At 53.3% G+C, this 25752-nt stretch overlaps 1 protein-coding gene across 1 annotated transcript in view; it reads left to right on the top strand.

Annotated features, from left to right (window-relative positions):
• The first annotated feature begins 651 nt into the window (after window positions 1-651).
• The window catches only part of Ep400 (E1A binding protein p400), an 88650-nt gene continuing 63549 nt past the window's right edge, over window positions 652-25752 (top strand). Inside the window, 11 exon segments of the mRNA XM_015505600.2 lie at window positions 652-2067; window positions 13868-13958; window positions 15251-15358; window positions 15832-16217; window positions 18331-18621; window positions 19873-20058; window positions 21514-21654; window positions 21897-21975; window positions 23096-23145; window positions 23504-23561; window positions 24989-25078. Coding sequence (XP_015361086.1) covers window positions 730-2067; window positions 13868-13958; window positions 15251-15358; window positions 15832-16217; window positions 18331-18621; window positions 19873-20058; window positions 21514-21654; window positions 21897-21975; window positions 23096-23145; window positions 23504-23561; window positions 24989-25078 — 2818 coding nt within the window. The 5' untranslated portion in view covers window positions 652-729.

Raw genomic sequence — 25752 nt, 5'->3', positions numbered from 1 at the left:
CGCCTCACAAAATTGCTGAAGCTGGCTTTGAACTCAGGATCCTCCTGCCTCCGTGCGCCTCCGCGCCCGGCCTCAGGGCTTCTGGTCCTCACCACGGTGGTGACTGTCTCAGACCTGCTCAGAAGGCTGGCACTACCCTAGTGGGGCCCCTTGCTGCCAGCTTTGTCTCCAGCACTGTCGCTGGTCTGTACTTCGGGGCAGCTCAGGCAACTGGGTGGTTGCTTGGTGGTCCAGCCTAGGCCAGCTGGTTGACTACCAGAGGCTTGACCTGCTGAGGGAATAAGGAGAGTGCTCGAGCAGTGGGACCAGGTGACAAAACCAGGAGATTCCTTTTGCCTCAGCATGGGGTTCAGTGCTGGAGTTCTTAGGTCTTTTCTGAAGTAGGGGATTTCTGCTTTCTTGGCCTCCTGTTGTTTTGGGGTGGTAGGTGGGGGGGCGCACCTTCTTCCCTTCTTTTTTCTCCCCAGCATCTTGAATAGCTGGAGGAGAGCGAGGAGAGGGAGTTGTGGGCAGTGTGTATGTTGCCTCCTGGGACTCGTTTGGTGTGAGGTAGTGAGATGCCTTGTTGGACTCAGATGACAGTGGGAGCATCCCTCAGAGTGGCCTCTTCTGTGCTGCTCAGGAACAGTTCTTTCAGTGGTGGTCACGATTCCGTATTCTTTCCAGTGACTCAGTTCTGACTTTGCTTTTCTAGGAGGACGGTACATTGGACCCCAGAGGGAGGTGACGATGCACCATGGCAGTGGTCCTCAGAACGTCCAGCATCAGCTGCAGAGGTCCAGGTCCTTCACCGCCAGTGAGGAGGAGCAGTCGGCCCACCCAAATCTGCCGCCGTCCCCTGCAGCACCCTTCGCTCCGTCGGCCAGCCCGTCTGCCCCTCAGTCCCCCGGCTACCAGATACAGCAGCTGATGAGCAGGAGTCCTGCGGCTGGGCAGAATGTGAACATTGCCCTACAAAGCGTGGGCCCTGTTGTGGGAGGAAACCAGCAGATCACGCTAGCCCCTCTGCCGCTGCCCAGTCCCACCTCTCCAGGTTTCCAGTTCAGTGCACAGCAGAGGCGATTTGAGCATGGCTCTCCTTCGTACATTCAGGTTGCGTCCCCCCTGTCCCAGCAGGTGCAGACACAGAGCCCTACGCAGCCCAGCACTGGGCCTGGGCAGGCCCTGCAGAATGTGCGTGCAGGGGCCCCCGGGCCTGGGCTGGGTATGTGCAGCAGTAGCCCTACCGGAGGCTTTGTGGACGCCAGCGTGCTTGTGAGGCAGATCAGCTTGAGCCCGTCCAGTGGCGGGCACTTTGTGTTTCAGGAGGCTCCAGGCCTCACTCAGATGGCCCCGGGGGCCCAGGTTCAGCTCCAGCATGCTGGAGCGCCCATTGCAGCACGAGAGCGGAGACTGTCCCAGCCTCACGCACAGTCAGGAGGCACCATCCACCACCTGGGACCCCAGAGCCCTGCAGCTGCTGGAGGAGCCAGTCTGCAACCCCTGGCCAGCCCAGGCCACATCACCACAGCCAGCCTGCCGCCCCAGATCAGCAGTATCATCCAGGGCCAGCTGATTCAGCAGCAGCAGGTGCTGCAGGGGCAGCCACTGAGCCGGCCTCTGGGATTTGAGAGGACTCCCGGCCTGCTGCTGCCTGGGGTGGGGGGGGCTCCTGCGTTTGGGATGACATCTCCACCACCTCCCACCAGCCCTTCCCGAACTGCCATGCCCCCCGGCCTTTCCAGCCTGCCGCTCTCGTCTGTGGGGAGCTCAGGGGTGAAGAAGGCTCCCAAGAAACTGGAAGAGATCCCCCCGGCCTCTCCGGAGATGGCGCAGATGAGGAAGCGGTGCCTGGACTACCACTACAGGGAGATGGAGGTCCTGCGGGAGGCCTTCCGAGAGTGCCTGGTCGAACTGTTTTTCTTGCAACACCTCCAGGGGAACATGATGGATTTTCTTGCTTTTAAGAAGAAGCATTATGCCCCGTTACAGGCATATCTTAGGCAGAATGATTTGGACATTGAGGAAGAGGAGGAGGAGGAGGAGGAGGAGGAGGAGGAAGGAAAGTCTGAGGTCATCAATGATGAGGTAAGCAATACTGGTTCAGTTTTCTAGGGGACGTGCACGAAGCAAGGTAGAGTGTAGCAACCGTGAGTTGAAGGGTGACCTTTGAACCTGGGACCTTGGGGAGAGTTTGTTTCTTGAGGGTCTGAAGGAGGAGTGGTGTGGAACTCCCTTCCTGGAGAGAAGCTGCACAGTACCCTACTTCCTCATGGAGAGCAGGCCCGTCCCAGGTGCAGAGCCGAGCCAGGCCATCACCCCTCCCACCCAGTGTGTGGTCCTGGGCTGGTGCCCTGCTTCAGTGGTGGAAGGGTTCTGCCTCAGCTGGACCCTGAGCACCCGCAGCCTTGTGCTTACATGGTGCTCACAGGAACCCTGCCCACGAGGCTTTTAAACAAGCGGTTTAAATCACCAGCTGTAATTAGAAATTGCTGGATATGTTTTTATGAGATCTCCACGATTAAAATATAGTTATTGTGGCAAAAAACTACTAAGAATTTTTTTTTCAGCTTTCATACGTAGTCTTATTTTTGAGATCATGTTTTAAATGCACTTTTGCAAACACCTATTGAGTAATATTTAAGGTAGAATCTTTAGTGGACAATATACTTTTTGGGCATCCAGAATGGGTGCATAGTAGACCCCATGCCACCGAGGTTCCCGAAGTTGCTGGTGTGTCCTGAGCACCAGGTGGTAATGGTACTATAGCACTGTACTTTGTGCCTTCGTGTTGTGCAGTATATGCTGTGTTGCGGGGCTTGTTTTATGATACTGTTTAAATAACTTAGGACTTTTGCCAGCCCTTCTGCAAAGAAACCAGCTTGTGGTGAGCCAAAGCTCGTCTCTTTGCCCATGTCCTCTGGCTCTGTGGATGTATCTGTGTGGCTCTGCCATCTGTGTCTTCTCTGGCGTCCTTCCTGGGATGGACCGTTCTTGTTTTTCAGAAGGTCTACATTATTCTGAGGGCTTCACCTCTGTTGCCTTGAGGCAGTGAAGTCCAGTTCTCTGTTTGTATGCCAGTGTTGTCTGTAAGCCGGTCCCCTTCACTGTACGTGAGAGGTCAGCCCTCCACAGCCTGCTGCCGCCGAGGACCTTTGACACGGGACCACCGGTCGGCAGCAGCGCTGTGGTGCAGACGGCCAGAGAAGCCGCAGGACTTCCTCCCTGATTCTGTTGCCGCTCCCACTCCAGTCTGGGGTTGTAGAATCCAGGGTGCGCCCATGATCTGGACTGGAGCTGCTGAGTGCGCATCAGGGTCACCGGGCGTCATGTAGCACGTCTCTCAGTTCAGTGTCCTTGACAGGATTTGATGCAAAAGCATTTTAATCACCTGAATCAGTGAGCTGTCAGCAATGAAATTCTAACAAAATTCTGAGCAGTCTTAAAAATTATGTTGCCTTTTTTTCTCAAAATATTTCTCTCAGGTAAAGGTTGTGACAGGCAAGGATGGGCAGACTGGGACTCCTGTTGCTATAGCAACCCAGCTTCCGCCAAATGTGTCTGCTGCTTTTTCATCCCAGCAGCAGCCGCCTCAGGTACTTTTCGATGGTTCTAAATTGTAGTCTCATCCCAAACGTCTCCTTCATCCAGATATTTTAACTTAAATTTACTATTTGCTCTTTGGCATTTTTTTTTCCAGAGCCCATTCCTTATTTTTTAAAAGTCAAAATGCCTTCCCACATACACAGCTGTAGATCAAGTTGCATGAGCCTATGCCAGCCCAGGCCTCGCTGTGCTGCTCCCATGCACTGCAGCGTGGTGGTGGCCCTTAGTCTGCATGTCCACTTTCAGTCCTGTGTGTGTGCCCAGGACCCCTGTGTGCTGTGTTTTCAATGTTCGTCCTTTCTTGTGTCTTTTACCTGTATTTTGAGAATGTTGCAAAACAGAAAAAGAAAACAACTTAAGCAAATGATAATGCTGGTGTTCCCCTTAGCTAGAGGGATGTTGAGGTGAAGTCCCCGAGATTGTGGAGACTGAGAGCTTCTGGGTGGAGTCAAGTCCATGCTAGGAGTTCAACCCGCCAGGTTCTAGTGTTTTTGGAATCAGTTGTGGGTCCTGAAGCAGTTCCGTTCTTGGTGATGCTTTTTATTATTTGTTGTTCTTGCTTTTGATAGAATCTCAGGTACACGTGAAAGTTGCACTAAACGTACAGGAAACTCCCGATTCTCCCTAAGCTAGCCGGTGGGCAGCTTCCTGCTGCCTCTGCTTAGTGTTTGTTCTCTCACGGGTGTGCGGTGTTGGTTCACAGCCTTTACCCAGATGCTCCAGCACCTGGCAGGTAAGGATGTCACCTGGCCCACACCACGCATGGTCAGCTAGGAGACGTCACGGATCCACAGCTCACACCCAGGTCCTGCCTCCTGTCCTAAGATGCCTTTCCAGCTCCCTCTGACCCTGACCCAGACCTCCCTAGGTGTTCCTCTGCGGTGTCCTGGTCTTTGTGGTCTGGGCTGGTCTGTCTTTTGTGGCCCTGCTGTTTCTGAGGAGAACAGCCTGTTTGATGCAGTGTGGTGGGTCCAGGGTTGTGCAGTGTTTCCTTGGGTCATATCCAGTTGTGTGTTTGATTTTTTTGGCAGTGCTGGGGTGGACCCCAGGCCTCCCAGATGCCACGCAAGCTCTAGCCAGGTGTGTTTGAGAGGAGCCCGTCCCATGATGGCTGGGGTTGACTGAGTGCTTGCTTGAGGTGGCATGGCCAGGCCTGTCCCATGGAAGCCCTGTTTTTCTCTGTGTAAAGAGTGAGGAGCAGGAAAGATGCCCTGAGAATGCGTAAGTGCCGAGACTCCACTCCCTCCCTGTCGCTGCTGTGTCTACCTCAGTCACTGCCTGACGGTCCCAGTGGGCTCTGTCCCTCCCTGTCACTGCTGTGTCTGCCTTAGTCACTGCCGTGACGGTCCCAGTGGGCGCTCTGTGTGCAGCGGTTGAAGGACCCTGTAACCAGGAGCTCCTCTTTCTACCATTTTTATGTCCTTTCACACGTGGGTGCTTATTTTCATCAGTCCCATGGGTATTTGTTTCTGTCTATCTAAATTCACTCTACTTATATTCAGTAAAACTCACTTTTTTGGCCTGATTCTGTGAGTCTTGACAAATCCATGGAGTGGGCTATTCTGCCCCACAGTCAAGGACCAGGTAGTTCCCAGGACTTCCATGGCCAGGCCCCTCCCCACCCCGGCCCTGTCCTCTAGCTCCGTGGTGGTGCCTGCGAGGTCCCAGCTGTGCCCTTGTGGCTGAGTAGCACTCCTTGATTGTACGTGCCTGTTTTGCTTACCTGTCACCTCGGGAGGGTGCTTCCATTTTAGGGATGTACATGTGTATTTATTCTTTGTTAGGTCAAGGTATGTCCAGGTTGCCTGAGTGGCCTCGCCTGCATCCTCCTGTTTCAGCCTCCCGGGTCCCTGGGACTGCAGGTGTCAGGAGTTTGTGAGCAAAGCTGTGGTGAGCACACAGTGTTAATGTGAGCATGGACTTCTCTTCACCTGAGGGAACACCTTGCAGTCAGGCTGTGTGTTAAGTATACATCCAGCCTCACGGGAAACTGCCAGCCTTTCCAGAGGGCCTGTGCTCTCTTGTGTTCCCAGCATAGGGTGCAGGGTCACCATCCAATTCCTCCAGGGTGCTTGGACTTTTCAGAGTGTTGGTCACACTGACAGGTCTGCAGTGGCTTTCCTGTACATCTAGGGTTGTTGGTTTATGCATCTTTTCCTGTGTCTCTTGCTAGTCTTGGGTTTTCTTTTTTGAAGTGTCTGTTCACGGCTTACAGATGTTTTCATTGAACTGTTTTATTGTTGTGTTTGAAAGTTCTTTACATAATATGGATTTTAAATTTTTTTTGTTAGACATAAGATTTGCAAATTTTTTTCAGTCCTGTGGTTTACTTTTTTCTCAACAGTATCTTTTGCAGAACAAATATCTTAAATTCTGATGAAGTACATGCAGGGCACAAGGGCCACGCCTGTAATCTCAGCAGCTCAGGAGGCTGAGGCAGGAGGATCACAAGTTCAAGGCCAGCCTTAGCAACTTAGTGAGGCCCTAAGCAAGTTAGCAAGACCCAATCTCTAAATAATTAAGTGAATGAAAATAAATAAGTCAACATAAATGAATGGCTGGGGATGTGGCTCAGTAGTTAAAAGTGTCCCTGGGTTCAATCCCTGGTAACAAAAACAAAAACAAAAAACAAACAAAAAAACCCAGAAAATTCCAATGAGATGCAAGTAATTATTAAAAAAAAAAAACTGCTTATGCTTCTGTTATTATATCTAAGAACTCTATGCTCAGTTTAAGGTCACAAGGATTTTCTCTTCTTTTTGGGGAGAGGGTTATGTTTTTAGTAATTTAGGCCTCTGATCAATTTCATCCTTTTTCTTTCTTTCTTTTCTTTTTTTGGGATTGAACCCAGGGATGCTTAACCACTGAGCCACATCCTTAGTTATCCTATTTTTTTACTATTTATTTTAGTTTTTAGGTGGACGCAATATCTTTATTTTTATATGGTGCTGAGAATCGAACCCAATGCCTCATGCATGCCAGGTGAGCTCTACCACTGAGTCACCACCTCAGCCCCATCCTTAGCTCTTTTTATTTTTTATTTTGAGACAGGGCCTCACAAAATTGAGGCTGGCCTTGAACTTGCAGTTCTTCTGCCTCAGCCTCCTGAGCTGCTGGGATCACAGGTGTGACCCCTCCCCCGGTTCTATGGTCTCTGTAGCGTGACAGACGCGGACAGAGATTCACAGTGTTGTGCCCACACCGCATCTTGAGAAGATGACCCTTGTTGGTCCGGGTGGCTTTCGTGACTGCCCAGAGCCCACGTGGTCCCGTGTGCTGGCCATGGTCTGCTGGCAGTGGCAGCCATCCTGGTTTCCGTGGCTTCCTGTGGGCCAGGTGGCATGTGTTTTCCAGCTTTTCAGAATGGTGTTGGTAGTTCTTGTTGCTTTGCCTCTGCATGTGACCTTCTGGATTGGCCTACTGGCTTTGGGACATTCTGCTGGGTGTTGGTGTGGTGGCTCTGGCCGGCTAGGGAGAAGTGCCTGCAGTGCTGAGTCTTCTGTCCCTGAGTGTGGTAGATCACTGCATTCACTCACGTTTTGGTTTCTGCCCTCTTACAACTGTCAGCATGCTGCTCCTGTGTGTACGTCTTGTTAGGTCTTTACTTATCAGTTTTTTTGGCGGTCTTATAAGTAGTACTTAGAACACAATTCCCTCTGTTCGTTGCAGGAATATAGAAATACAGTTGATTATTTGAGTCTATTTTTTGCAATCTTGTTAAACTCATCCATTAGTTTTAGAAAGGGCTCTTTAAATTGAGGTTCTGTGGGGTTTTCTGCATGGAGAGCTGTCTGCATGGAGTCAGGCTGGCTTTCCTTTCTGACCTGTGTGCATTCCACTTCTCATCCTCACTGTCCTCATCAGTAGGCTCCAGCCTGGGGCCACGTGGGAGTGGCGCGTGGTGTTCTGGCTGGTCCTGTCCTGCTCCGTGAGCAAGTGGGAGCTGAGCTGTGGGTTTGTTGATGTCTTTATCGGGCAAAGGGAATTCCCTTTGTTCCTATGCGTGTTGAAGTCTGTCAGGTGCTATTTATGTATTGATGACATGGTTTGTGAATGTCATCTTTAGTCTGTAAAAATGGCACATCGCATACTGAGGTGCGCTTCCAGAACAGGGAGCCTGTGGATCTTGGTGCTGGTGTTGGCTGGGTTTGCTGTGCACACGTGCGGGAACCCACCTGACCATCACCATGCTCTCCTTTTTTTAATTTAAAATATTTCTTTTTTTTTTTCCTGGTGGTGCTTGCTAGGCAGGTGCTCTGCTTCTGAGCTACACCCCCAGCCCGTAGATTTTTATTTTTTTTATTTGAGATGGGTCTCACTTGGGCTTAAACTCACAATCCTTCCCCCTCTGCCCCCAAGTAGTTGGGGCTATAGGTGCTGTCATGTGCCTGGTCACGATGTCCATTTTTGTGCTCCTTGCAGGCACCTGCTGCCCAGCCCTTCCAGATTCCTCAGATGCTCGACTTATCTGTACTTGACCTGTTGGAGCCCTTTCAAGCCAGCTCCAGTATCCTGTGACATGTCCCTCTCACTGTGGCTCAAAATGCTAAGAGTCATCATGTATGTCCCTTGTACAGCCCCGGAGTCAGCCCTTTTCAAGGAGTCTCATTCCTTTTTGTGGAGAATAATTAATTTGATTCTGCTGTTTATGCACCTGCTGTAATGAGTTTGAAGATACATTGGAGATTGTCAGAAGGGTTGTAAGTGGGCATCTTTCCTGCTAATGCTTGGAAGAACATTGGGGTCAGTGCTCTCGTAGCTGACATTGGTGAGTGCTGCGTGGGAGCATGGTATGTGGAAGTCAGAGCTGGCCATGCAGGCTGACGCTCCAGGTACTGACCCACTTGCCAGAGCTTTGGGGGGGAAGTGTCGCTGGGGCTCTGTGGGAGTCCCCCTGGGTTCTAATGGAGGGTACTTGGGCTAGGCGTTTGGGAACACTGCCTCCCCTGGGAGGGGCGGGCAATGGGCATGCCCTTTTTGACTTGGCAGCCTGCTCTGGAGGTGCTTCTGTGTTCTTCCACACAACATGGGCAGGGGCATTCCCAGCAGCATGGCTCGTGTGTGACCTGAATTGAATAGCTGGAAGGTCCCCTGGCAGGAGAGTGGACGGTGACTGTGTATGTCTCTGTGGAGGGGTGTGACGAGTGAGCAGTGAAGGCAAGGGGCTTGGCAGGGGCCCGCCACAGAGTGTCGCAGGTGAGATGCAGTGGTGAGCACTGCCCATGCTGCGCAGAGGCCAGCTGTCAGCCGAGACGCTGTAAGCAGGTGGTCTTGAGGGGTCACAGGAGCGTTGTGTGTAGCGTGTCAGAGATGGTGGTGTGCACAGGTGTGGCCCAGTCAGTGCACTCCTTGCCTCAGTCATGTGTGAGGCCACTTGCCCCTTAGCAGTCGAGGTGTTCGGTGCAGCGCTGTCCATTGCTGCTCATGAGTCTCCAGAACCTGTTCCTTGATTCACTTTGAGGCAGGTCTCCCCTGTTGCACAGGCTGGCCCTGAACTCCCAGCTCAGGAGATCCTGCTGCCTGAGCCTCTCTGGTGCCGGTCCCCAGGGGCCACACTGTGCTTAGTTCCCTGAGGATGCACGCTCTGCAGGAGGGTAGCTTGGTCATTGGTTACTCTGCGTTGGTTTTCCAGGAACTGCCATGTTTTCTGTGATGGCGGCATTACTTTACATTTCCACTGACAATGTGCAAAGGTTCTGTGGGGAGAAGCTTGTCACCTACTGTGATGACGAGTACCTTGGCAGAAAGCAGGGGTTTAGACACGAGTGGTATTTTATTTCCTAAGCCAGGTGATAAATACATGGGGATTACCTTATTGCTCTTTAAAATTGTATATCAGGTGTTTTCCCACTTTCCCTCTCAGAAATGTATGATGAGAGATTTCAGATGTACAGAAAAGTGGATTGTCTGGTGAAATGATTCCCCTGTTTAAATAGTATGATCAGTTTTACTGTGCTCTTAAAATCACACATATTTTATGATATACTTCATGATAAAAATTATTTAAGAGACCAAAAGAGAAACCTAGGAGTCTCCATTTTGATCATAGATTCTGCAGGATCTCAAATGCCAGTGGATCTGAGGCCTAGAAGAGAGCTGGGATGGAGAGCTGTGCTCCTGTCATTGGGGAGAGACCTCATTCTGGGTCTGTCATTCACAGCTGCACTGAGGTATACTGACTGGTGAGCCTCTAGGATAGACTCCAGTGCCTGTGTCGGGAAGGTTCCAGGTAGTGTTGTGTGCAGAGGTGGTGTGCGGGCAGAACGCAGGTGGGTGTGTGCATGAAGGGCAGCACCTGTGCAGACAGTGCCTGTCCGTCATCTGCCTGTGGCAGGCAGGAGCAGTCGCTGCAGCCCCCCACCTCACATGGCCGCTTAGCCTTGCCTTCCCTGCACCTGTGTTGTGTTCCCTGGTGGCAGTGCTTTGGTGGCTGCTGACGTGCCATCGCTTTGAGGACCTGCCGTCTACTGAGCCATTTCTCTGATTTTGGGTTCTGTCTGTCCAGAGGTCTTAGGAGGAGCATTGTGAGTCTAGGGCATCGCTAGTCTCTGTGGGGTGCCCTCATGCCCTCGTGCTTGGCCCAAGCACTGCTGGGCACTGGGCACTTGCGGAGCATTTGAGGATGATGTGGATGTAGTTTCAGAGGAGCTGCTGTTTGCAGCCGGGCTCTGTGCTGGGCTCTGCTGATGGAAAGCCTGCAGACTGGTGTGTGGAGTGGTGTGTGTTGCACTGTCCTGCAGGCGTGGTGCTGCACACACACACTCAGTGTGAGGCTGTCTTGATGGGGTGTGTATCTGTGACCTTAGTGGTGAGGAAAGTGGGGACCGGCTGTGGCTCTGGGGCTGGAGCCCAATGACTGCCTTCTGTGTCACCTTACAGATATGTGCCTATTTTTGTGTGCACAGTGAAGAGTATTCAGGTCTAGTTGGTGATGTCTGGTTTTGTTTTAATGCGTGTTTGAAAGGAAGGCGCAGAGGGTGCTTCTGCTATGTGTTGCTCACATCCGGGTAAGCACTGGGCTGGGTGTCTGGTCCTGGGCATGCAAGTGCACCCGCTTCAGGAGCTGGAGAGCCTATCTTGTGCAGCGACGGAGCACCAGACTTGCAAAGGACACAGTCTAATCGGTGTACCACGTATTTTTAAAATTATTTGTTTGTTTGATTGGGTAGAAATTTGGCTCCCAGGAACTGCCAGCGACTGCTTGTCTTTACCTTCTTTGCCCCAGTCCACTCCTTTTGGAATGCAGTCGTTCTGCCTGTCTCTTCCGTGGGCTGTTTCCTTCCTTCACCTTCTTTTTGTGGCCTAGTTTCAAGGCTCCCCGTAAATGATATTAACTCTGTGCATATACTCAATTTTGGTGCCGTCTCTCTTAAAAGAGCACCCAGAATTAAATCCTGCCAAAGTATCCCTTTTCTCGTTTTTATTAAAAAATCAAGTTTTTATTTTAAAACTAATAGTTTCTTTACTAGTGACACATTCATGACAGCAGAGTGCTTGACAAAGGTCGTCCTGAAGATCTGTGTGGGGGCCTGCCACAGAGCTCCCAGGCACTCTACAGAGCAGAGCGGCAGTGTACTCCTGTGTCCTCAGCCCACCTGTCAGGGCCTTTGGGCAAGTAGAGCTTTCTGACTTTATTTGTTTTTGTGGTGTCAGGGTTGGACCCAGGTCCTTGAGCATGCTGATCCTACGTTCTACCCCTGAGCTACATCACCAGCCCCACCCCAACTCTTTTTATGTTTTATTCTGGGACGGGGTCTTGCCAAGGTGCCCAGGCTGGCCTGGAGCCCACCACCCTCCTGCCTCTGCCCCCCGAGCTGTTGGGATCACTGGTGTGGCCACTGCACTGGCTGAGCTTTCTGGTTTTGATGAAGTCCACTTTGCCGGCTTTTTGGTATTTCTATCCAGTCTTAGGCATCATTTGTTGGGAAGAGTTTTCGTGGCCTTGGATTGCTGTGGTATTCTTGAGGGTCCCATGATCACAGCTCAGCCCATGTGGGCCTGGAAGTCCAGTAGCTCTCTTCTTTGAGATCTGCCTTGGGCCTACTGGCTGTCCTGCGCCCTCGTACTGCCCCTGAGCACATCCTGAGGTTTTATTTCAGATGTGGTATTCTCAGCTCTGCAATCCAGGTCAGTTCCTGGGTTTCCATCCAGGTTTCTTCTTGGTCCTTTGTTAGAATGTATTTTCTTCGTATATTTGGTGTGCCTACTAAAGCTACTTTAAATTCCTGCCTGCTGATTCCAGCTTGTGGGTCCCCTTGGGGTGGAGGTCCTTGGATTGTTTTGTGGCTCAGGTTTCTGTACTTGTTTATGTTTTTGAGCAACTTTGCATTGGATTTTGGAGAATTGTGAATCGCATGTAGAAACCCTGGGCTCTGTTACATTCTTCTGAAGATGAGTCGTTCTGCATTGATACCTGGCTAACTTCACTGAACAGAGGTGCGGATTCTGTCCTCTGAGGCAGGTGGCACCTGAGGACTCAGGTTCGAACGCTGGCTTTTGCTTGCACCTGCATGTGGTGTCGGCCCACTGGGCTTGAGTCAGACCTAGGCAGATGCCGGGGAGAGAAGGGAGGTGTTGTGCTCCCACGGCCCTCTGTCCTCCTGCCTGTCCTTCTTCATCCTGGGGTCTGTTTTTTGAGTTTGGCCTGCTCTGGAAGCCTGGCCACACTCATCCTTTTGTGCCAGGGTGGGCCCTGTCCTGTGCTGCCTGCCACCTCTGCCTTGTTTCACATTTCATGTGGAGCTCAATGTCGTGGAGTGTGTTTGATCTTAGCAAGTACTGGCCACAGCTGGATGAGGACCCTTTACCAACTTGTTGTGTTAAAATGTAACTTAGGCTGGGTGCTGTGGTCCCCGTGACTTAAGTGGCTGAGGCAGGAGGATTGCAAGTTCGAGGCCACCCTCTACAATTTAGTGAGACCTTGTCTCAAAATTTTAAAAAGGGGTAGGGATGTGGCATAGGGGTAAAGTGGGCTCAATCTGCAGTAGCAGGAAAAAAAAAATCCTTGATTGTATAAATAATACACATTCATTGTGGAAAGTTTAGAAAAATGTACACATGAAACTAAAAGTCACCTGTAGCCCTGCCCACAGAGAGTATGCTGGTAGGTGCTGTTTCCCTCCTCATGTGCCCACCTGTGCTCTGCTTCCCTTACCCCCACTAGGTGTGAGCGGGCTGTGTGCCATGATTATGCGTGGGCTGTGTGGTGGCAGTGGCTCTCTAGGGGTCCCTAGTGTCTCTCTCTAGCTGCGGGGCCTTTGGCATGAGCAGACCCCTCCTGCTGGACGGTGGCCTATGAGGGCTCTCCCACTGGTACAGTGGGGCTGATGGCACCCTTGGAGCCTGGCTGGCATCTGGCAGCTGTGGAGCAGCACCCACTTCGTGTCTGCTGTGGGGGCAGGAGGGTGCCCAAGGGGAGGGCGGGTCTGGTTGCTGTCTTCTGCCACCTTGTCCTCAGCTTTAGGCTGGCCGCAGATTGGAGAGGAAGGTGCCCTGTGTAGGCCCAGCCTCCAACTGATAGCATCCCTGAGGGCTCACATCCTTGCCACCCAGAGTGCATAGTGTCTTGGCTAACTTGGGGCCACACAGAGGGTTAGCACCATGCATCGTGGCGTCATTTATGATGGTTTCCCTGCCTCAGAGCCTGTGTCCTCCCTGTCCTTACCCCTCCACCCCCACCTACTACCACCCCTGATGGCTTCTGCCTCCATAGCTTCATCCTTTCAGAATGTCACCTATAGGTGGCTGGAATCAGACTTGCCTCAGAATCACCATATCTAAATATGTAAACACACACACACACATCAAGTAGTGTGGACTGTTGCAGATGTCACCTTGAAGGTTCAAGGGAGCTGTGGTTGCCTGGTCTTGGGGCTCTCCAGCAGGGAGACTGCCCACTCTCCCCCTCACTGCCGAGTATCTGACGGGAGTTGGGCCAGCAGTGCAGCTGGTCCCAAGTTTCCCAGATTGGCCTTTGTGTGGTCTGGTAGGCAAAGCCAGCTCGTTTCCCAAGGACTATGGATAGGTGTGATCTGAAATCCCCTTTGAAACCAGAATGGTGTGTCTTATGCAAGTCCTTTTTTTCTCCAGAGGTAAGTTAGGATCGTCAGGCACCTTACCATACAGAGGTACATGTTCCAGATGTGAATTGAAGACACTGGGTAGATCCCACTTTTTGAGAAGCCATCAGCCAGTGCCTGGGGTTGTTGTGGCAGTTCTAGTTCATGCTCGTTCTTGAGAGGCCACGTTGGACCAGAGTCTCACCATCTCCCATATTTTTCAGCAGCAAGCCCTGGCAGGGAGCTTGGGTGCTGGAGCAGGCAGCGCAATGGAGGTGGACCCATTCAAGAGGCAGCCGGTGATGCCGCCCGCAGGTATGTCCTGGCTCAGGCAGCGTGATTGCGCAGCGCTTGCTCACTCGAGGGAGCTTCTCTGCTGTGGAGGTCACTCATCACTGTAACGAAGTAGTTGGGTAACAGTGTGCCTGGGGTGGAAGGCCCAGTCAGTCAGGTGTCCCTGGCTCAAGCAGGTCACCACATGGCAGAATGCTGTGCCATCTGCTTTTGAGGTTGTCTTTTTCTTTTGGGGTACTGGGGATTGAACCCAGGGGCACTTACCCTGAGCCACATTTCCAGCCCTTTTATTTTTTTATTTTGAGACAGGGTCTCTTCTGAAATATTTAGGGCCTTGCTAAATTGCTGAGGCTGGTCTTGCACTTGTAATCCTCCTGCCTCAGCCTCCAGAGCTGCTGGGATTACAGGTGTGTACCATTATACCTGGCAGAGGTTGTAATTTTTTATACAGAAGTTTTCTTCAGATTCTAGATGTCACGGTGAATTTCTCCATGGGAGATTAAGGTGTTTTGGGGTGTGGCGGGAGCCCTGTGGCTGGCACTCTGGGCTCTCACAGACATGCTTCTGTGCAAACAAGCATCGTCTGCACACATGTCTTTCTGGACCCTCCTTCAGGTGTGCTTGTGTGCACACCATGTCCTGTGAAGACGACTGACCCCACTGGCCATCGCTGCAGGCCACACGCCTGTGGCTCTTGGTGGCTGTGCAGCACTGCGCAATGTGGCTGCTCCCTTCCTCCCGGGGCACATCTTAGCCGTGTGTGTGTGTGTGTGTGTGTGTGTGTGTGTGGCTGCTGTTCTTTGTCACCTGCAGGGCAGGGGCTCAGTGCCAGTCTTGAGCCTGTGGATCCCTGAAGGAAAGCTCCTGAAAGTGCACCACCCTCTACTGGCTGCAGGGCACCAGCTACCTGTTCGTGCAGTGGCCCTCTGTCTGGTTGTCACCTGGGCCACGCCACTCATCTCTTGGATGTGGGCTCCTCTGGCTCAAATGGGGCTGCCCAGCCTCCTTGGGTGCCAGTGGCTCTGCATTATGTTGCTGCTCCCTGTCTGTTGGAGCGTGACTGTCCTGCCATGTGGGCCTCTGTGCGTCCTGGGTAGTCTCACCGCCCAGCGCTGGTTGTCCTTTGCCTTTTCATAAGTTTTCTCTTGATTGGCGAGTTCTTGATGAGAACGAGCTGTATTTATCAACCTGACCCCATGGCATGGGAAGGCCTCCCTGTTGGAGAGATCGTGAAACACTTGCACATGTTTTTCTTGCCACTTCTCTGGTTTTATTTTTACATGAAATGGCACCTTTCTTGAAAATCGTTCTAGAGCAGTCCAAGAGACCTCGACTTGAAGTGGGCCATCCAGGGGTGGTCTTCCAGCCCCCGGGGGTGAGTGCCGGTGTGCCTCTGCAGCAGCTGATGCCAACCGTGCAAGGTAAGCCATGCAGGCCCTGTGATTCTAGTTTGAGGGGCATGCACAGCCCGAGGCCACCCCTGTTGAGGCTGTGCGAGTGAGGTGTGCATCCAGCAGAGGGTCCAAGTTTGCGAGTGTCCGAGCGCCTTTCCCTGCGGTGTGCAAAGCCCTGGAGACCCGTACTTGGCCTAGTGGGGGCCATACCTCTCACTGTGGCTGTGTTTCTCTGTGCTCACTCCTGCTTGCCCTGGCAGCTGTGTAGCAGGGTGCCTGTGGCTCTCTGAGCCCAGTGGCTTGCTGCTGATTTGCAGAGGTGGAGCATCCTGCTTTCCTTCTGTGTGCGAGTGTCCTGGTGTTAGACCTGCTGGAACACTGACTCCCATTTGTGTGGTGATTTCAAATGAGCCTCGGGCCATGGGCGCACTCCCTTGTGACTTGCTGGTGGGAGCCACAGGCCCTGAGGTCAGTTCTGTGGTGTCTTTTCTTTTTTGCAGGAGGGATGCCCCCCACCCCGCAGGCTGCCCAGCTCACTGGACAGAAGCAGAGCCAGCAGCAGTACGACCCCTCCACAGGGCCTCCCGTGCAGAATGCTGCCAGCTTGCACACCCCGCCACCACAGCTGCCCGCAAGGCTGCCCCCGGCCAGTGTCCCCGCCTCTGCCCTCCCCTCCACGCTGCAGTTCTCACAGCAGCCGCAGGTTCTGGAGGCCCAGACACAGCCCCAGGTCCAGCCCAAGACTCAGCAGCTTGGTGTCTCTGTTCCTGCCCCCCAGCCCAGCCAGCCCCCGGCTCCTCCTCCACAGCCCTCCCAGCCTGCGCTCCACGTTCCGATGCCCGGGAAGGCACAGATGCAGACTGCTCAGCTTCTGTCCCAGCCGCAGGTACTGTGTGGACATCTGTAGTTTTGTTAAGTGTGGAAGGAAAGAACTAGTTTGTAGCATTGACTTTAGACACAATACCTTTGCTTTATTTACTTATTTTTATGTGGTGCTGTGGATTGAACCCAGGGCCTCGCACACGCTAGGCGAGCACTCTTCTGCTGAGCCACAACCCCAGCCCGAATTTGTGCAGTTTTTGATAGTAGTTTTACTGTCCCTCTTGTAATAGCTGGTTAATTCAGTAGTTGCAACATGGTTTTATTTGGCTCTGCAATAGTAATCATTGTTAAAGGAACATAAAGCTATGGTGCTGGTGCCCTCAGTACAGGAAACTTCCACCTGTTGACGCCAAGGGTATGTGTCCATGTCCTACTTGATATGCCTTCTGACTCTCAGATGGTGACCAATTTGGCCAATCTTGGAGATTTGGGAGCTAGCCCCATGTTATATGGCTTGAGCAATTCCTGTCTGAGGGCAAAACTGTGCCCCTGACTGTTCACCAGGCTTCTTCCATGGGTGGCTCTTCCTGTTTGGGGCGCCATGCTCTATGAGTGTTTGTAGCCATCACTGACCTGCCTGGCTCGACATGCCCCTCCTCCTCCACTGACCAGTCCTAGCAGGGCTGTGCTTAGGGTGTTTCAGTAACCTGCCTTTGGTCCCTAGGGCGAGCGCTTGAGCCTGGGAGCCCAGCTTTGTCTGTCTCTCTGCTGGTGTTGGGCGTGGGAGAGCCTGCTGACAAAGAACTCCCTCTCCTCTGCCGTCCTCACTACCAGGGCGTTGCCCAGGGGACTTGGAGCTCCAATTCTTCATGGGCTGTGCCAGTCTTTAGGACATGATAATAGAATGGAAGCAGCACTGAGTGACAGCGACCACTTGCTTGTCCCTTTGAGGCGAGGTGGCAGGCCCTGTGACAGGGATGGCAGTGGCATGGTTTTGTTTTTTCCTCCCTGCAGCCTGTGAAGCAGTCTTGTCTGCCTTGTTTCATTGGTGGAGGGGTGGAGTGGCTGGGCTGGAGGGGTGGAGTGGCTGGGCTGCAGGGGCTGTGGCAGGGACAGCCGTGTGACTTTCCCAGCACAGCTGAGCTCCCCCAGGCCAGTGCTTCCTTGAGGTTTTCATGGAAACAATTCCTTCTCTCTTGGAAACACACCCTAGCTTGGAGCAGCACGTGACTTTCTTTGGGTGATCTCCCTGCCTGTGTGGAAGCTCTAGGGTCTGCAAAAACCCACTACCCATGGATGGGCTGCCAGCTTGTCTTTAAAGGGACAGCTGTGCAGTGTCTTGGCTTTGCTGGCCAGACACTCAGCTCTGCTGCTGAAGTGCAGAGCAGCACAGACAGCTTGAGGGCACACTGACGGGCTGTGTCCCAGTGAAGCTCTGTTCCCCAAAGTGTGCAATAAAGCTGTGACTTCCTGCCCAGAGCAGGAGAATCACCTAGGTCCATGTCTCAAGGGCCAGTACTTGCTCTGGAGAGCTGTCCCCTCTCTGGTCCTGACTGTGAGGCCTTCTGTTCACTTTTCCTGTGGTCCTCCTCTTGGGTGCCTCCCCCTTGGCAGGGCTCCTGTGGGGGTCGAGGTGGCCTCTGGGCAACACAGCAGGGTTCTGCCAGAGTTGTGAGTGGAGTCGGGGTTTGTTCCTCAGAGGAAGACAGTGTGAGGTATGGAGAGGAAAATGCCGGCACAATCAACAGTTGTAAAATGTAATGACTTAAAAACTGAAGGCAAGAGAGGTGGAAAAGGCAAAAGAAAACAAGAGCAGAAAGCTCCAGGAGCTTTCTGCGTGCAGGACAAGCTGGCAGAACAGATCACGCTGATGAGAGGCTCGGGCAGTGGGAGGTGCAGTCCTGCCTGCCTGCTCCACGCTGAGGCCGAGGCTGACCTGGCTCCTGGCCTAGTGACCCTCCTGCCACAGCTAGAAGGCTGTGTAGGGTGCTTGGGGCAGCTCAAGAGGGGAGCTCTTCAGGTCCCCTGGTGGCCATGCTCCAGGGTGCCCCTGCCTGGCAGGACTGTGGCTTGTGACGGGCTGCGTGCTGGCCTCTCTTGGCCTGGGCTCTGGCATGAGTTCTGTGGTGTCCTGAAGCCTTGTCTTGACCCTGCTTTGCTTGTCTTCTGCCTGCTAGACGGTGGCTTCGACCAGGCCCCCCCCGGACTCTGCCCAGCCCTGTCAGCGGTCTCTGCCCACTGCTTCCTCATCGCTTGCACCAGGGAGTAGTGCAGTCCCGGGGCCCTCGCCTGCACGGTCCTCGCCAGTGAGCAGACCCTCCTCAGCAAGCAGCAAGGCACTGTCTCCAGTCACATCCCGCTCTCCAGGGGTGGCAGCATCGGCGCCCCCCAAACCACAGAGTCCTGCTCAGAATGCGGCCTCATCCCAGGACAGCGTCCAGGACAAGCTGGCAGAACAGATCACGCTGGTGAGAGGCTCGGGCAGTGAGAGGTGCAGTCCTGCCTGCCTGCTCCTTTGCCTGCGCTTGCCGCGCTAAGGCCGAGGTTGACCTGGCTCCTGGCCTAGTTACCCTCCTGCCACAGCCTGGAGAGCAGCTGGACCAAAAGCATGGCCATCGGGCCCTGCCTGTGCGTAGCTTGAGGCTCACACTTTTTGCATTTTTAAGGATGTGGTAATTAAAGCTAAGCCCGTGGTGGTGACAGTGGCCCATGGCTGTGGTTGGTCATTGGAAACCAGGGTGAGAGTCAAGGGAGTGACTTCTGGTGGAGGCAGGCTCATGGAGGGTCCTGCAGTGCGGCGACAGCCCCTGGCTGCGTGGCTGGCAGCTGTGGCTGAGGGTGTGAGTGCTGGGCCTCAGCCTCAGACGGGGGTGGCCAGGTCCTGCAGCCCCAGTCTGTGGCCTGTCCTCAAGCAGCACTGCTGAGCACTGAGTTTTCTTTCCACTATGCTGAGGACTGAATCCAGGGCTTGGGGCTTCACACATGCGTAACACACACCCTCCTGTTGGAGTCACACCCAAGCCCTAGCAGTTGATCCTTTTTAAAAAAAATCTTTGGTACTGGGAATGGGACCTGGGCCTTGCACAGTGGTGTGCGAGCCTCCACCTCCATCCCAACGCCCGCCCTACCCCGTACCTGCTCTTGTGAACGACTGTGCATCTGTTTAGCCTCATTAGAGAAGTAACAGAAGCGTGCATAGAGCAGACAGAGGGACCTGAGCCTAGCACTGCCCGTTACCTCTGGCTTCAGTGGCCATCAGTGGGCCAGTCTTGCTCCATGGCTCCTCTCTGTTCCTGACTGTTGAAGCGAGTTCCAAGGGCCACAGTGTTTCCCTTGTTAACGCTTTGGTGTGAGCATTGAGTCTTTCCTAGTTTGTTTTGTTTTTCCTTTTTTGTTGTTTTTTTGCAGCTGGGATGGAACGCAGGTCTGGTGCAGCAGACACTCCAGCCCTGGGCCACAGCTCTGCCTAGTGCTCTGGTGCTGTGTAGAGATGGTGGGATGCTGCCCCAGTTTTGCCATTTCTCTGTGCTTGCATGGAGCCATTTTGACCTGTGTCCAAGGCTCGTCTTATACTCTAGCCTCCTGGAGGTCTCTTTCCCTTCAGTATCTGAGCCGTTCACATAGTAGGGTCTTCTCAAGTATTTGGGGTCTGAGTTAATGGAAAACACTTAGTAGTTACACGCCCACCCCTTACCTCCCCTGTACTGCATCCCTTACAGGAAAACCACATCCATCAGCGCGTAGCAGATCTGAGGAAGGAAGGCTTGTGGTCCCTGAGACGACTGCCAAAACTGCAGGAGGCCCCACGTCCCAAGTCGCACTGGGACTACCTGCTGGAGGAGGTGCAGTGGATGGCCACGGACTTTGCCCAGGAGCGGAGGTGGAAGTTGGCTGCTGCTAGGAAGGTGGGTCCACTGGGGGTGGCTGTAGTCAGTGGGCCGCCTGGGGCCAGTTCCCTGAAGGCTCCTGCTGGTCCTGCATAGGAGAACATTTTGCTCTTGCAGCAAGGTAACTGAGATGGCCTCCTCTGCCTTGAAGGGCCTATCAGAACAGGCGTGTCCTCCGCTGCAGTTCTGGTGTAGAGCTTGGGTGCCTTTTCTGGTTTTGCCTAGTGGTTGGAATTAGTCTGCCTCCAGCACCCCAGATTCTGCAGGTGTCCAGGGCTGATCAGGGAGCCGAGGCGCTGAGAGCCTGGAGCAGCAGGCCTTGGTTGATGGGTGGCCAGGTGTACCCTGATCTGCCCACCCTACCCCATGCATTGCTGCCTGGCCTTTTAACACCCCTGGTTTGCATGCCCACCTGTCAGTTCTTGGGAGACTCTGGAGGTGTGGCTGCTGGCTGTAGAAAAGTGGAGCAGGTGACTGGTGTCTGGGACACGTGGGCTGTCCTCACTGTGTGAGCAGCTGGGGCCTGCTGTCCTGCTGTGTCGTGGACCACTCTTCAGGCTGGGCATGGCCCTTTTACCCTCCCCTGCTGAGGTCTGAGCTTGATCTTTGTCCCCTGCTCTGTACACATTCCTTCAGGGTTAGGAAGGGTGGGGCTGCTACCAGAGGGGACAGTGGGGCTCTGAGAATAAAAGGCCTCAAGTGTGATCCATGGGTGTTTCAGAAAAATCCCAGATGTCCTGTAAGTTGTGGAAAACGGTCCTGCACAGGTGGACACTGGCATGGACAGGGTGGGGGACTGGACATGTAGGCGTTGGGGTGGGCATTGGCTGGACAGCATGTGGATGTTGGTGTCTCGGGTGTGCACCCCTCGCTTCCCCACACTGCCCCTGGGGATGCAGCTGGCAGGGCAGCAGCTGCCGGAGCACAGCTGGACCGTGCAGCACAGCAGCCGTGACCCTGCACACTCTTGCCAGGAGGTGCTTGCAGCCCGTCAGCAGCGGCCACGCCTATGGTCCCAGCACCGAGGGATCGAGGCAAAGTGGCAAGCCCCAGGCCAGCCTCAGTGACTTATGAGACCCTGTCTCAAAATATAAAATAAAAAGGGCTGGGGACGTGGCTCAGTGGTTAAGTGCCCCTGGGTTCAGTCCCCGGTACCAAAATCATAGAAAAAGAAAAGTGTGATTCTGGTTTGTGTGTGGTGAGGGGAAGGCATCGGTCTTGTGCAGCGGGAAGGGGGCTGCAACGCAGTGTATCCTGCGCAGGAGGACATCATTGTGTTGTGTAGAACAGCACTTTCTAGGGAAGCCAGGCAGAAAGTCTGTGGTGGGTTTTGGTTTTGCTTGTACCAGTGTCTCCTGCTGAACTCTAAATGTATAGATGCGTCTTGGCAGAAGAGTTTCTCTAAAATGTAGATATTCCTTTGTTCTAGCATGACCTGGGGCAGAAGTTAAACTCTGAACCTTTGTTTGCCAGCTCGTCAGGACCGTGGCTCGCCACCACGAGGAACAGAAGCTTCGGGAGCAGCGAGGGAAGAAAGAGGAGCAGGACAGGCTGAGGCGCATTGCTGCCTCCGCTGCCCGGGAGATCGAGCACTTCTGGTCAAACATCGGACAGGTGAGTTGTGCCCAGGGGAGGTGCCAGCACGCGTCCTCTCTCCCAGGATGTAGACATTGGGCAGGGTAGAGCTAGACACAAATCAAGTGGAAAAGCATCAAACTGGATGTTTTACCAAGTGGTGTGAAGTGAGGCCGGACAATTGCTTTTATTTATTTATGTGTTTAAGTTTTAATGTATTATATACAGAACTTCTGTAACTTAGATCCTTAATAACTGGCTATTGATTTCTTTGTATTTAGGTTGTAGAAATAAAACTACAAGTAGAATTAGAAGAAAGGAGGAAAAAGGCCTTGAACTTGCAGCAGGTTTCTAGGAAAGGTATGTTGCTCTTGGGAAGCCTTCCCCGGGCGGGGCATGGCTCAGTGGAGCAGGCTTGCTCAGCATGGTGAGCCTCGGTTCACCAGCACCCAGGGGGACACCCAGAATGTTGTTTCTGCTGTGCTTTACTCTCCTCCACTGCTCACCCAGCAGCTTTGGGGTGTGATGGCCTCTTGCAGAGCTGCCCGGGAGGGCTGGTCGGTGACCCCTTCTGCATGTCTAGTCTTCCTGGTTGCTACATTAGTCTTTGTGTAGCTGGTCTAGCTTTTTGTTTTTCATTTTAAAATTTGTTTTAATTAGTTACACATAGCAGTGGAATGCATTTATGAGTTTCGATATACCATATGTAGATGGGAAATAATTTCTCATTTTTCTGTTTGTACGTATTATAGAATCACAGGGTCATGCAGCCATGCATACACATAAAGTCATGTCTGTTCCGTTTTGTCCTTCCAATCCCCACATCCCTTCCCTCCCCTCCCCTCATTCCCCTCTACCTAATCTAAGGTAACATTCTTCCCTAGTGCCCCCCACACCTCATTGTGAATTAGTATCTGCATATTAGAGAAAACATTTACCCTTTGGTTTTTGGGGATTGGCTTATTTTGCTTGGCATGATATTCTCCAGCTCCATCCATTTAGCTAGTCTAGATTTTTATTTCAGTTCTTTTGAGGTATGTTCATGTGAGCCGGCACCCCAAGTTGGTCAGCTCTGCACACTCAGAACTGAGGTCTCGCCCCCATTGCTGTGGTCAGTTCGTGGACAGGGAGATGGATCATCAAGTGTCTACCAGGCTGTGCCTCTGCGTCATCCTTCCTGCAGACACGCCTACAGTAGCCGCCCCAGGCATTAGGCACCTCTCATTGGGCACGTGCCAGAACCTGGTTCAGGCTGCATTCACTGTATCTTCTGGCACTTGGGCAGACCCTGGGTGGGCATATGCTTCTCGTTACTGGAAGTGGAGTCCCAGAGGTGACCCCTTGTGAAAGGTCACAGACCTGTGACGGTCTGTCTGGGGTCGTAGGAGGGAGGAGTGTAGCTCACACAAATGCAGGCCGAGTGAGGAGCTGGTCTCTCCACAGCTTTGGCCAAAGCTAACCACATCTCTTATCTCCTCAGGGAAGGAGTCAAGAGCTAGGGGATGTGGCACGTTTCCTGAGCACTTCCTGGTAGGTTCTGGTCTGTCACTCTACTGTGTAAGAAGGGACGAAAACAGTGAAGAGAACATGGTGTTCTAGTGTGGGGGGCCATTCATTTCCATTGGGAGGAATTTGTTTGTCATGAATACTATTCCCTTGATTGTAAAAATCAGCCTGCTTTAAAAACAAACTGGCACTCAGAGCCCTGGTCTCCTGTGAGAAGTCCACTAGGCCACTTGGAATGGTGCAACTGGTGGGACCTACACCCCACTCCACCTCCGCCCAGGGTCTCCTGCCATCCTTGTGGGCACATGCAGAATAGGCATTTCTTCCTGACTTTCCCTTCTGCAATTCCAGATACCATGTTTGTGATTTTATTCTCTTTCAGGACTCGGGAATATCTGGAAGGAAAAGGAAAGCCAGCACCTCTTTGACTGATGATGAAGGTCTGTCCCTGGCCCTTGGTGCTGCCCATCGGTGGGCAGGGCTTGCAGTCCATGCTGCCTGGCCCTGTTGAGCTGGTTGGCAAGTCCGACTCCCTGCGTTCACCCGGTCGCCTCCTGGTCTGCTGGAGGGTCGTGGAGCCCGCGGTGGTGTCTGAGTGTGGGATGTGGCGACCCTCATGCATTTAGAGGGTCTTGGGGCCGCTTGCTCAGATGGCACATCTGAGTGCCTGTCTTTGAGGGTGGCCCTGGTGCACTGGGGTGGATGTGTCAGGTTGCGGCCAGGTGTGCCTGCTGCCTTCAGTCCAAGGTGACAGTTGCCTGCTGCGGGCTCCTTTGAGGCACACTTGTGGTGTTCAGGCATTAGCACCCACTGGAGAGTGAAATAGGTGTAGCCACCAGGTGTGAGTGAGCTGGGCATTCTGGGGCATCGGCTTCTAACCTGTGTGCAGATGCTGTGGATAGGGCAGGAGTGGGCAGTCTGAGCAGTGCACCTGCGGTGACAGTGCAGTCTTGTTGGCTTGGTGGCCCAGCTTTGTGAGGTTCTGGAAGTCTGAGGCTCTGGTGTGCATCAGTTGGCAGAAGGGCTCGATCTTTGGTCCAGTTAGGATCATGTTCTGCTGCAAAGGCAGGAGCAGGCGACCGTGGCTTAGATGACCAAGGTGCCTGGGTACACACCACGTGTGGTGCTTTCAGACCTTGCTCTCCCACTGCGTGCCTCTCCAACCCACTCCCTGTCCTAGGGCCAAGCCTCCCTCCAGCAGCTCCACTGGTGGACAGTGGGGAAGTGAGGAAGTGAGGACTGGGGTGGGAGAGGCTTTGAATTGCTTGTGTATTGTGCTCGTAGGATGGAGGCAGGACATGCATGGGTGTCCACTGGATGGAGCCTGCTGAGGGCTGCTGTTGAGAGAGAGGGTGCAGCACCCTGGCCGGGCCCCAGGGGAGTGGGGTCCATGGTGGAGGGCTTTGCTGCTAGGACATCACCAGCTCTGATTTGCCAGGACGAGAGAGGGTGTGGGCTACAGTCTGAAGATGGATGGGTAGAGCCTGTCTGAGCTGGTAGCATCAGGGCAAAGGAGAGCTGGGAGGGTGTGGGCTGGGAATGGCCTACTCCTCCTGGGGATGGGTCAAGAGCTCAGGGCCAAGCTATGTGCCCGTGGATCTCTGCAGTGGGGCTGGGAGTCAGTGGGAAGTTGGTGACACTCCCTGTGGCCTGTCCTGTGAGGAAGCAGGATTTCACTGCCTCTTGAAGGTGGGGGAGAGCGTGCTTCCTGCTTACCTCTGCAGCAGGCAGCAGGCCAGGGCTGGCCAGCGGGCTCTGGTGCCCACTCGCAGTTTCTTTAGTAGTAAGGCTGGCAGTTCAGTGGGGAATGTTCAGGTACTCCCTGAGAGCCTGGCCTGTCCCTGACCTTTGGTGATGCCCATTTCAGTGGAAGATGAAGAGGAGACCATTGAAGAGGAGGAAGCGCATGAAGGGCTTGTGGACCACCACACAGAGCTGTCCAACTTGGCCAAGGAAGGTAGGTTCTCGGCACTGACTTAATGTTGCGTTTATTAGACATCAGATAGCACGTGATTTAAAAAAAAAAAAAAACGGTGTCTTTTTATTTTTTATTGAGGCACAGTGATTTATTCAGGAAAAAAGTACACATTCAAGGGAGGTTAGGTTGCAGGCTGTCTTGAGAGGAAGAAGCCTGTTCTGACAAGAAACTAATATTTTTTGTGGTGTCGGGAATTGAACCCAGGGCTTTGCACCTGGAAAGCAAGGGCTCCCTGACTGAGCTGTTCCCAGCCGGCCACAAGTGCATTCAGAAATGACACATCAGACACAGGGTAGCAGTATGCAGGTCACATTGCCATAGGCCACCCAGTTCACGAGGACAGTGTGGTGCCTGCTGGAAGCCACACGTGGTGCTGCTCGCCTCTACTCCTGTCCCACCTGCTGCTGCCTCTGCCCTTCTGGTGGATCGTCCTCTGCTTTCCCTCCCCGTCTGCCGCTGTGGCTTCACACACACTGGGCTCGTGCCCCACGATGTTCTGCATGTCAGCAGGGTCACATTCTGTGGGCAGGAGGGCTGCTGGGGTGTTCTCTTCCTGTGTGTGGCACGGAGCACTCGGTGCCCGGGGAGGGGCTACAGGGCTCCTTGGGCTTGCTCTGCCTGCCGCTCTACATCTTCTGTGGAACGTGGCTGTT

Source organism: Marmota marmota, unplaced genomic scaffold, assembly GCF_001458135.2.
Source record: "Marmota marmota marmota unplaced genomic scaffold, marMar, whole genome shotgun sequence".
In the NCBI taxonomy this organism is placed as follows: domain Eukaryota; kingdom Metazoa; phylum Chordata; class Mammalia; order Rodentia; family Sciuridae; genus Marmota; species Marmota marmota.
The sequence above is the reverse complement of the archived record's forward strand: the minus strand, read 5'-3'. Positions and strand labels throughout refer to the sequence as shown.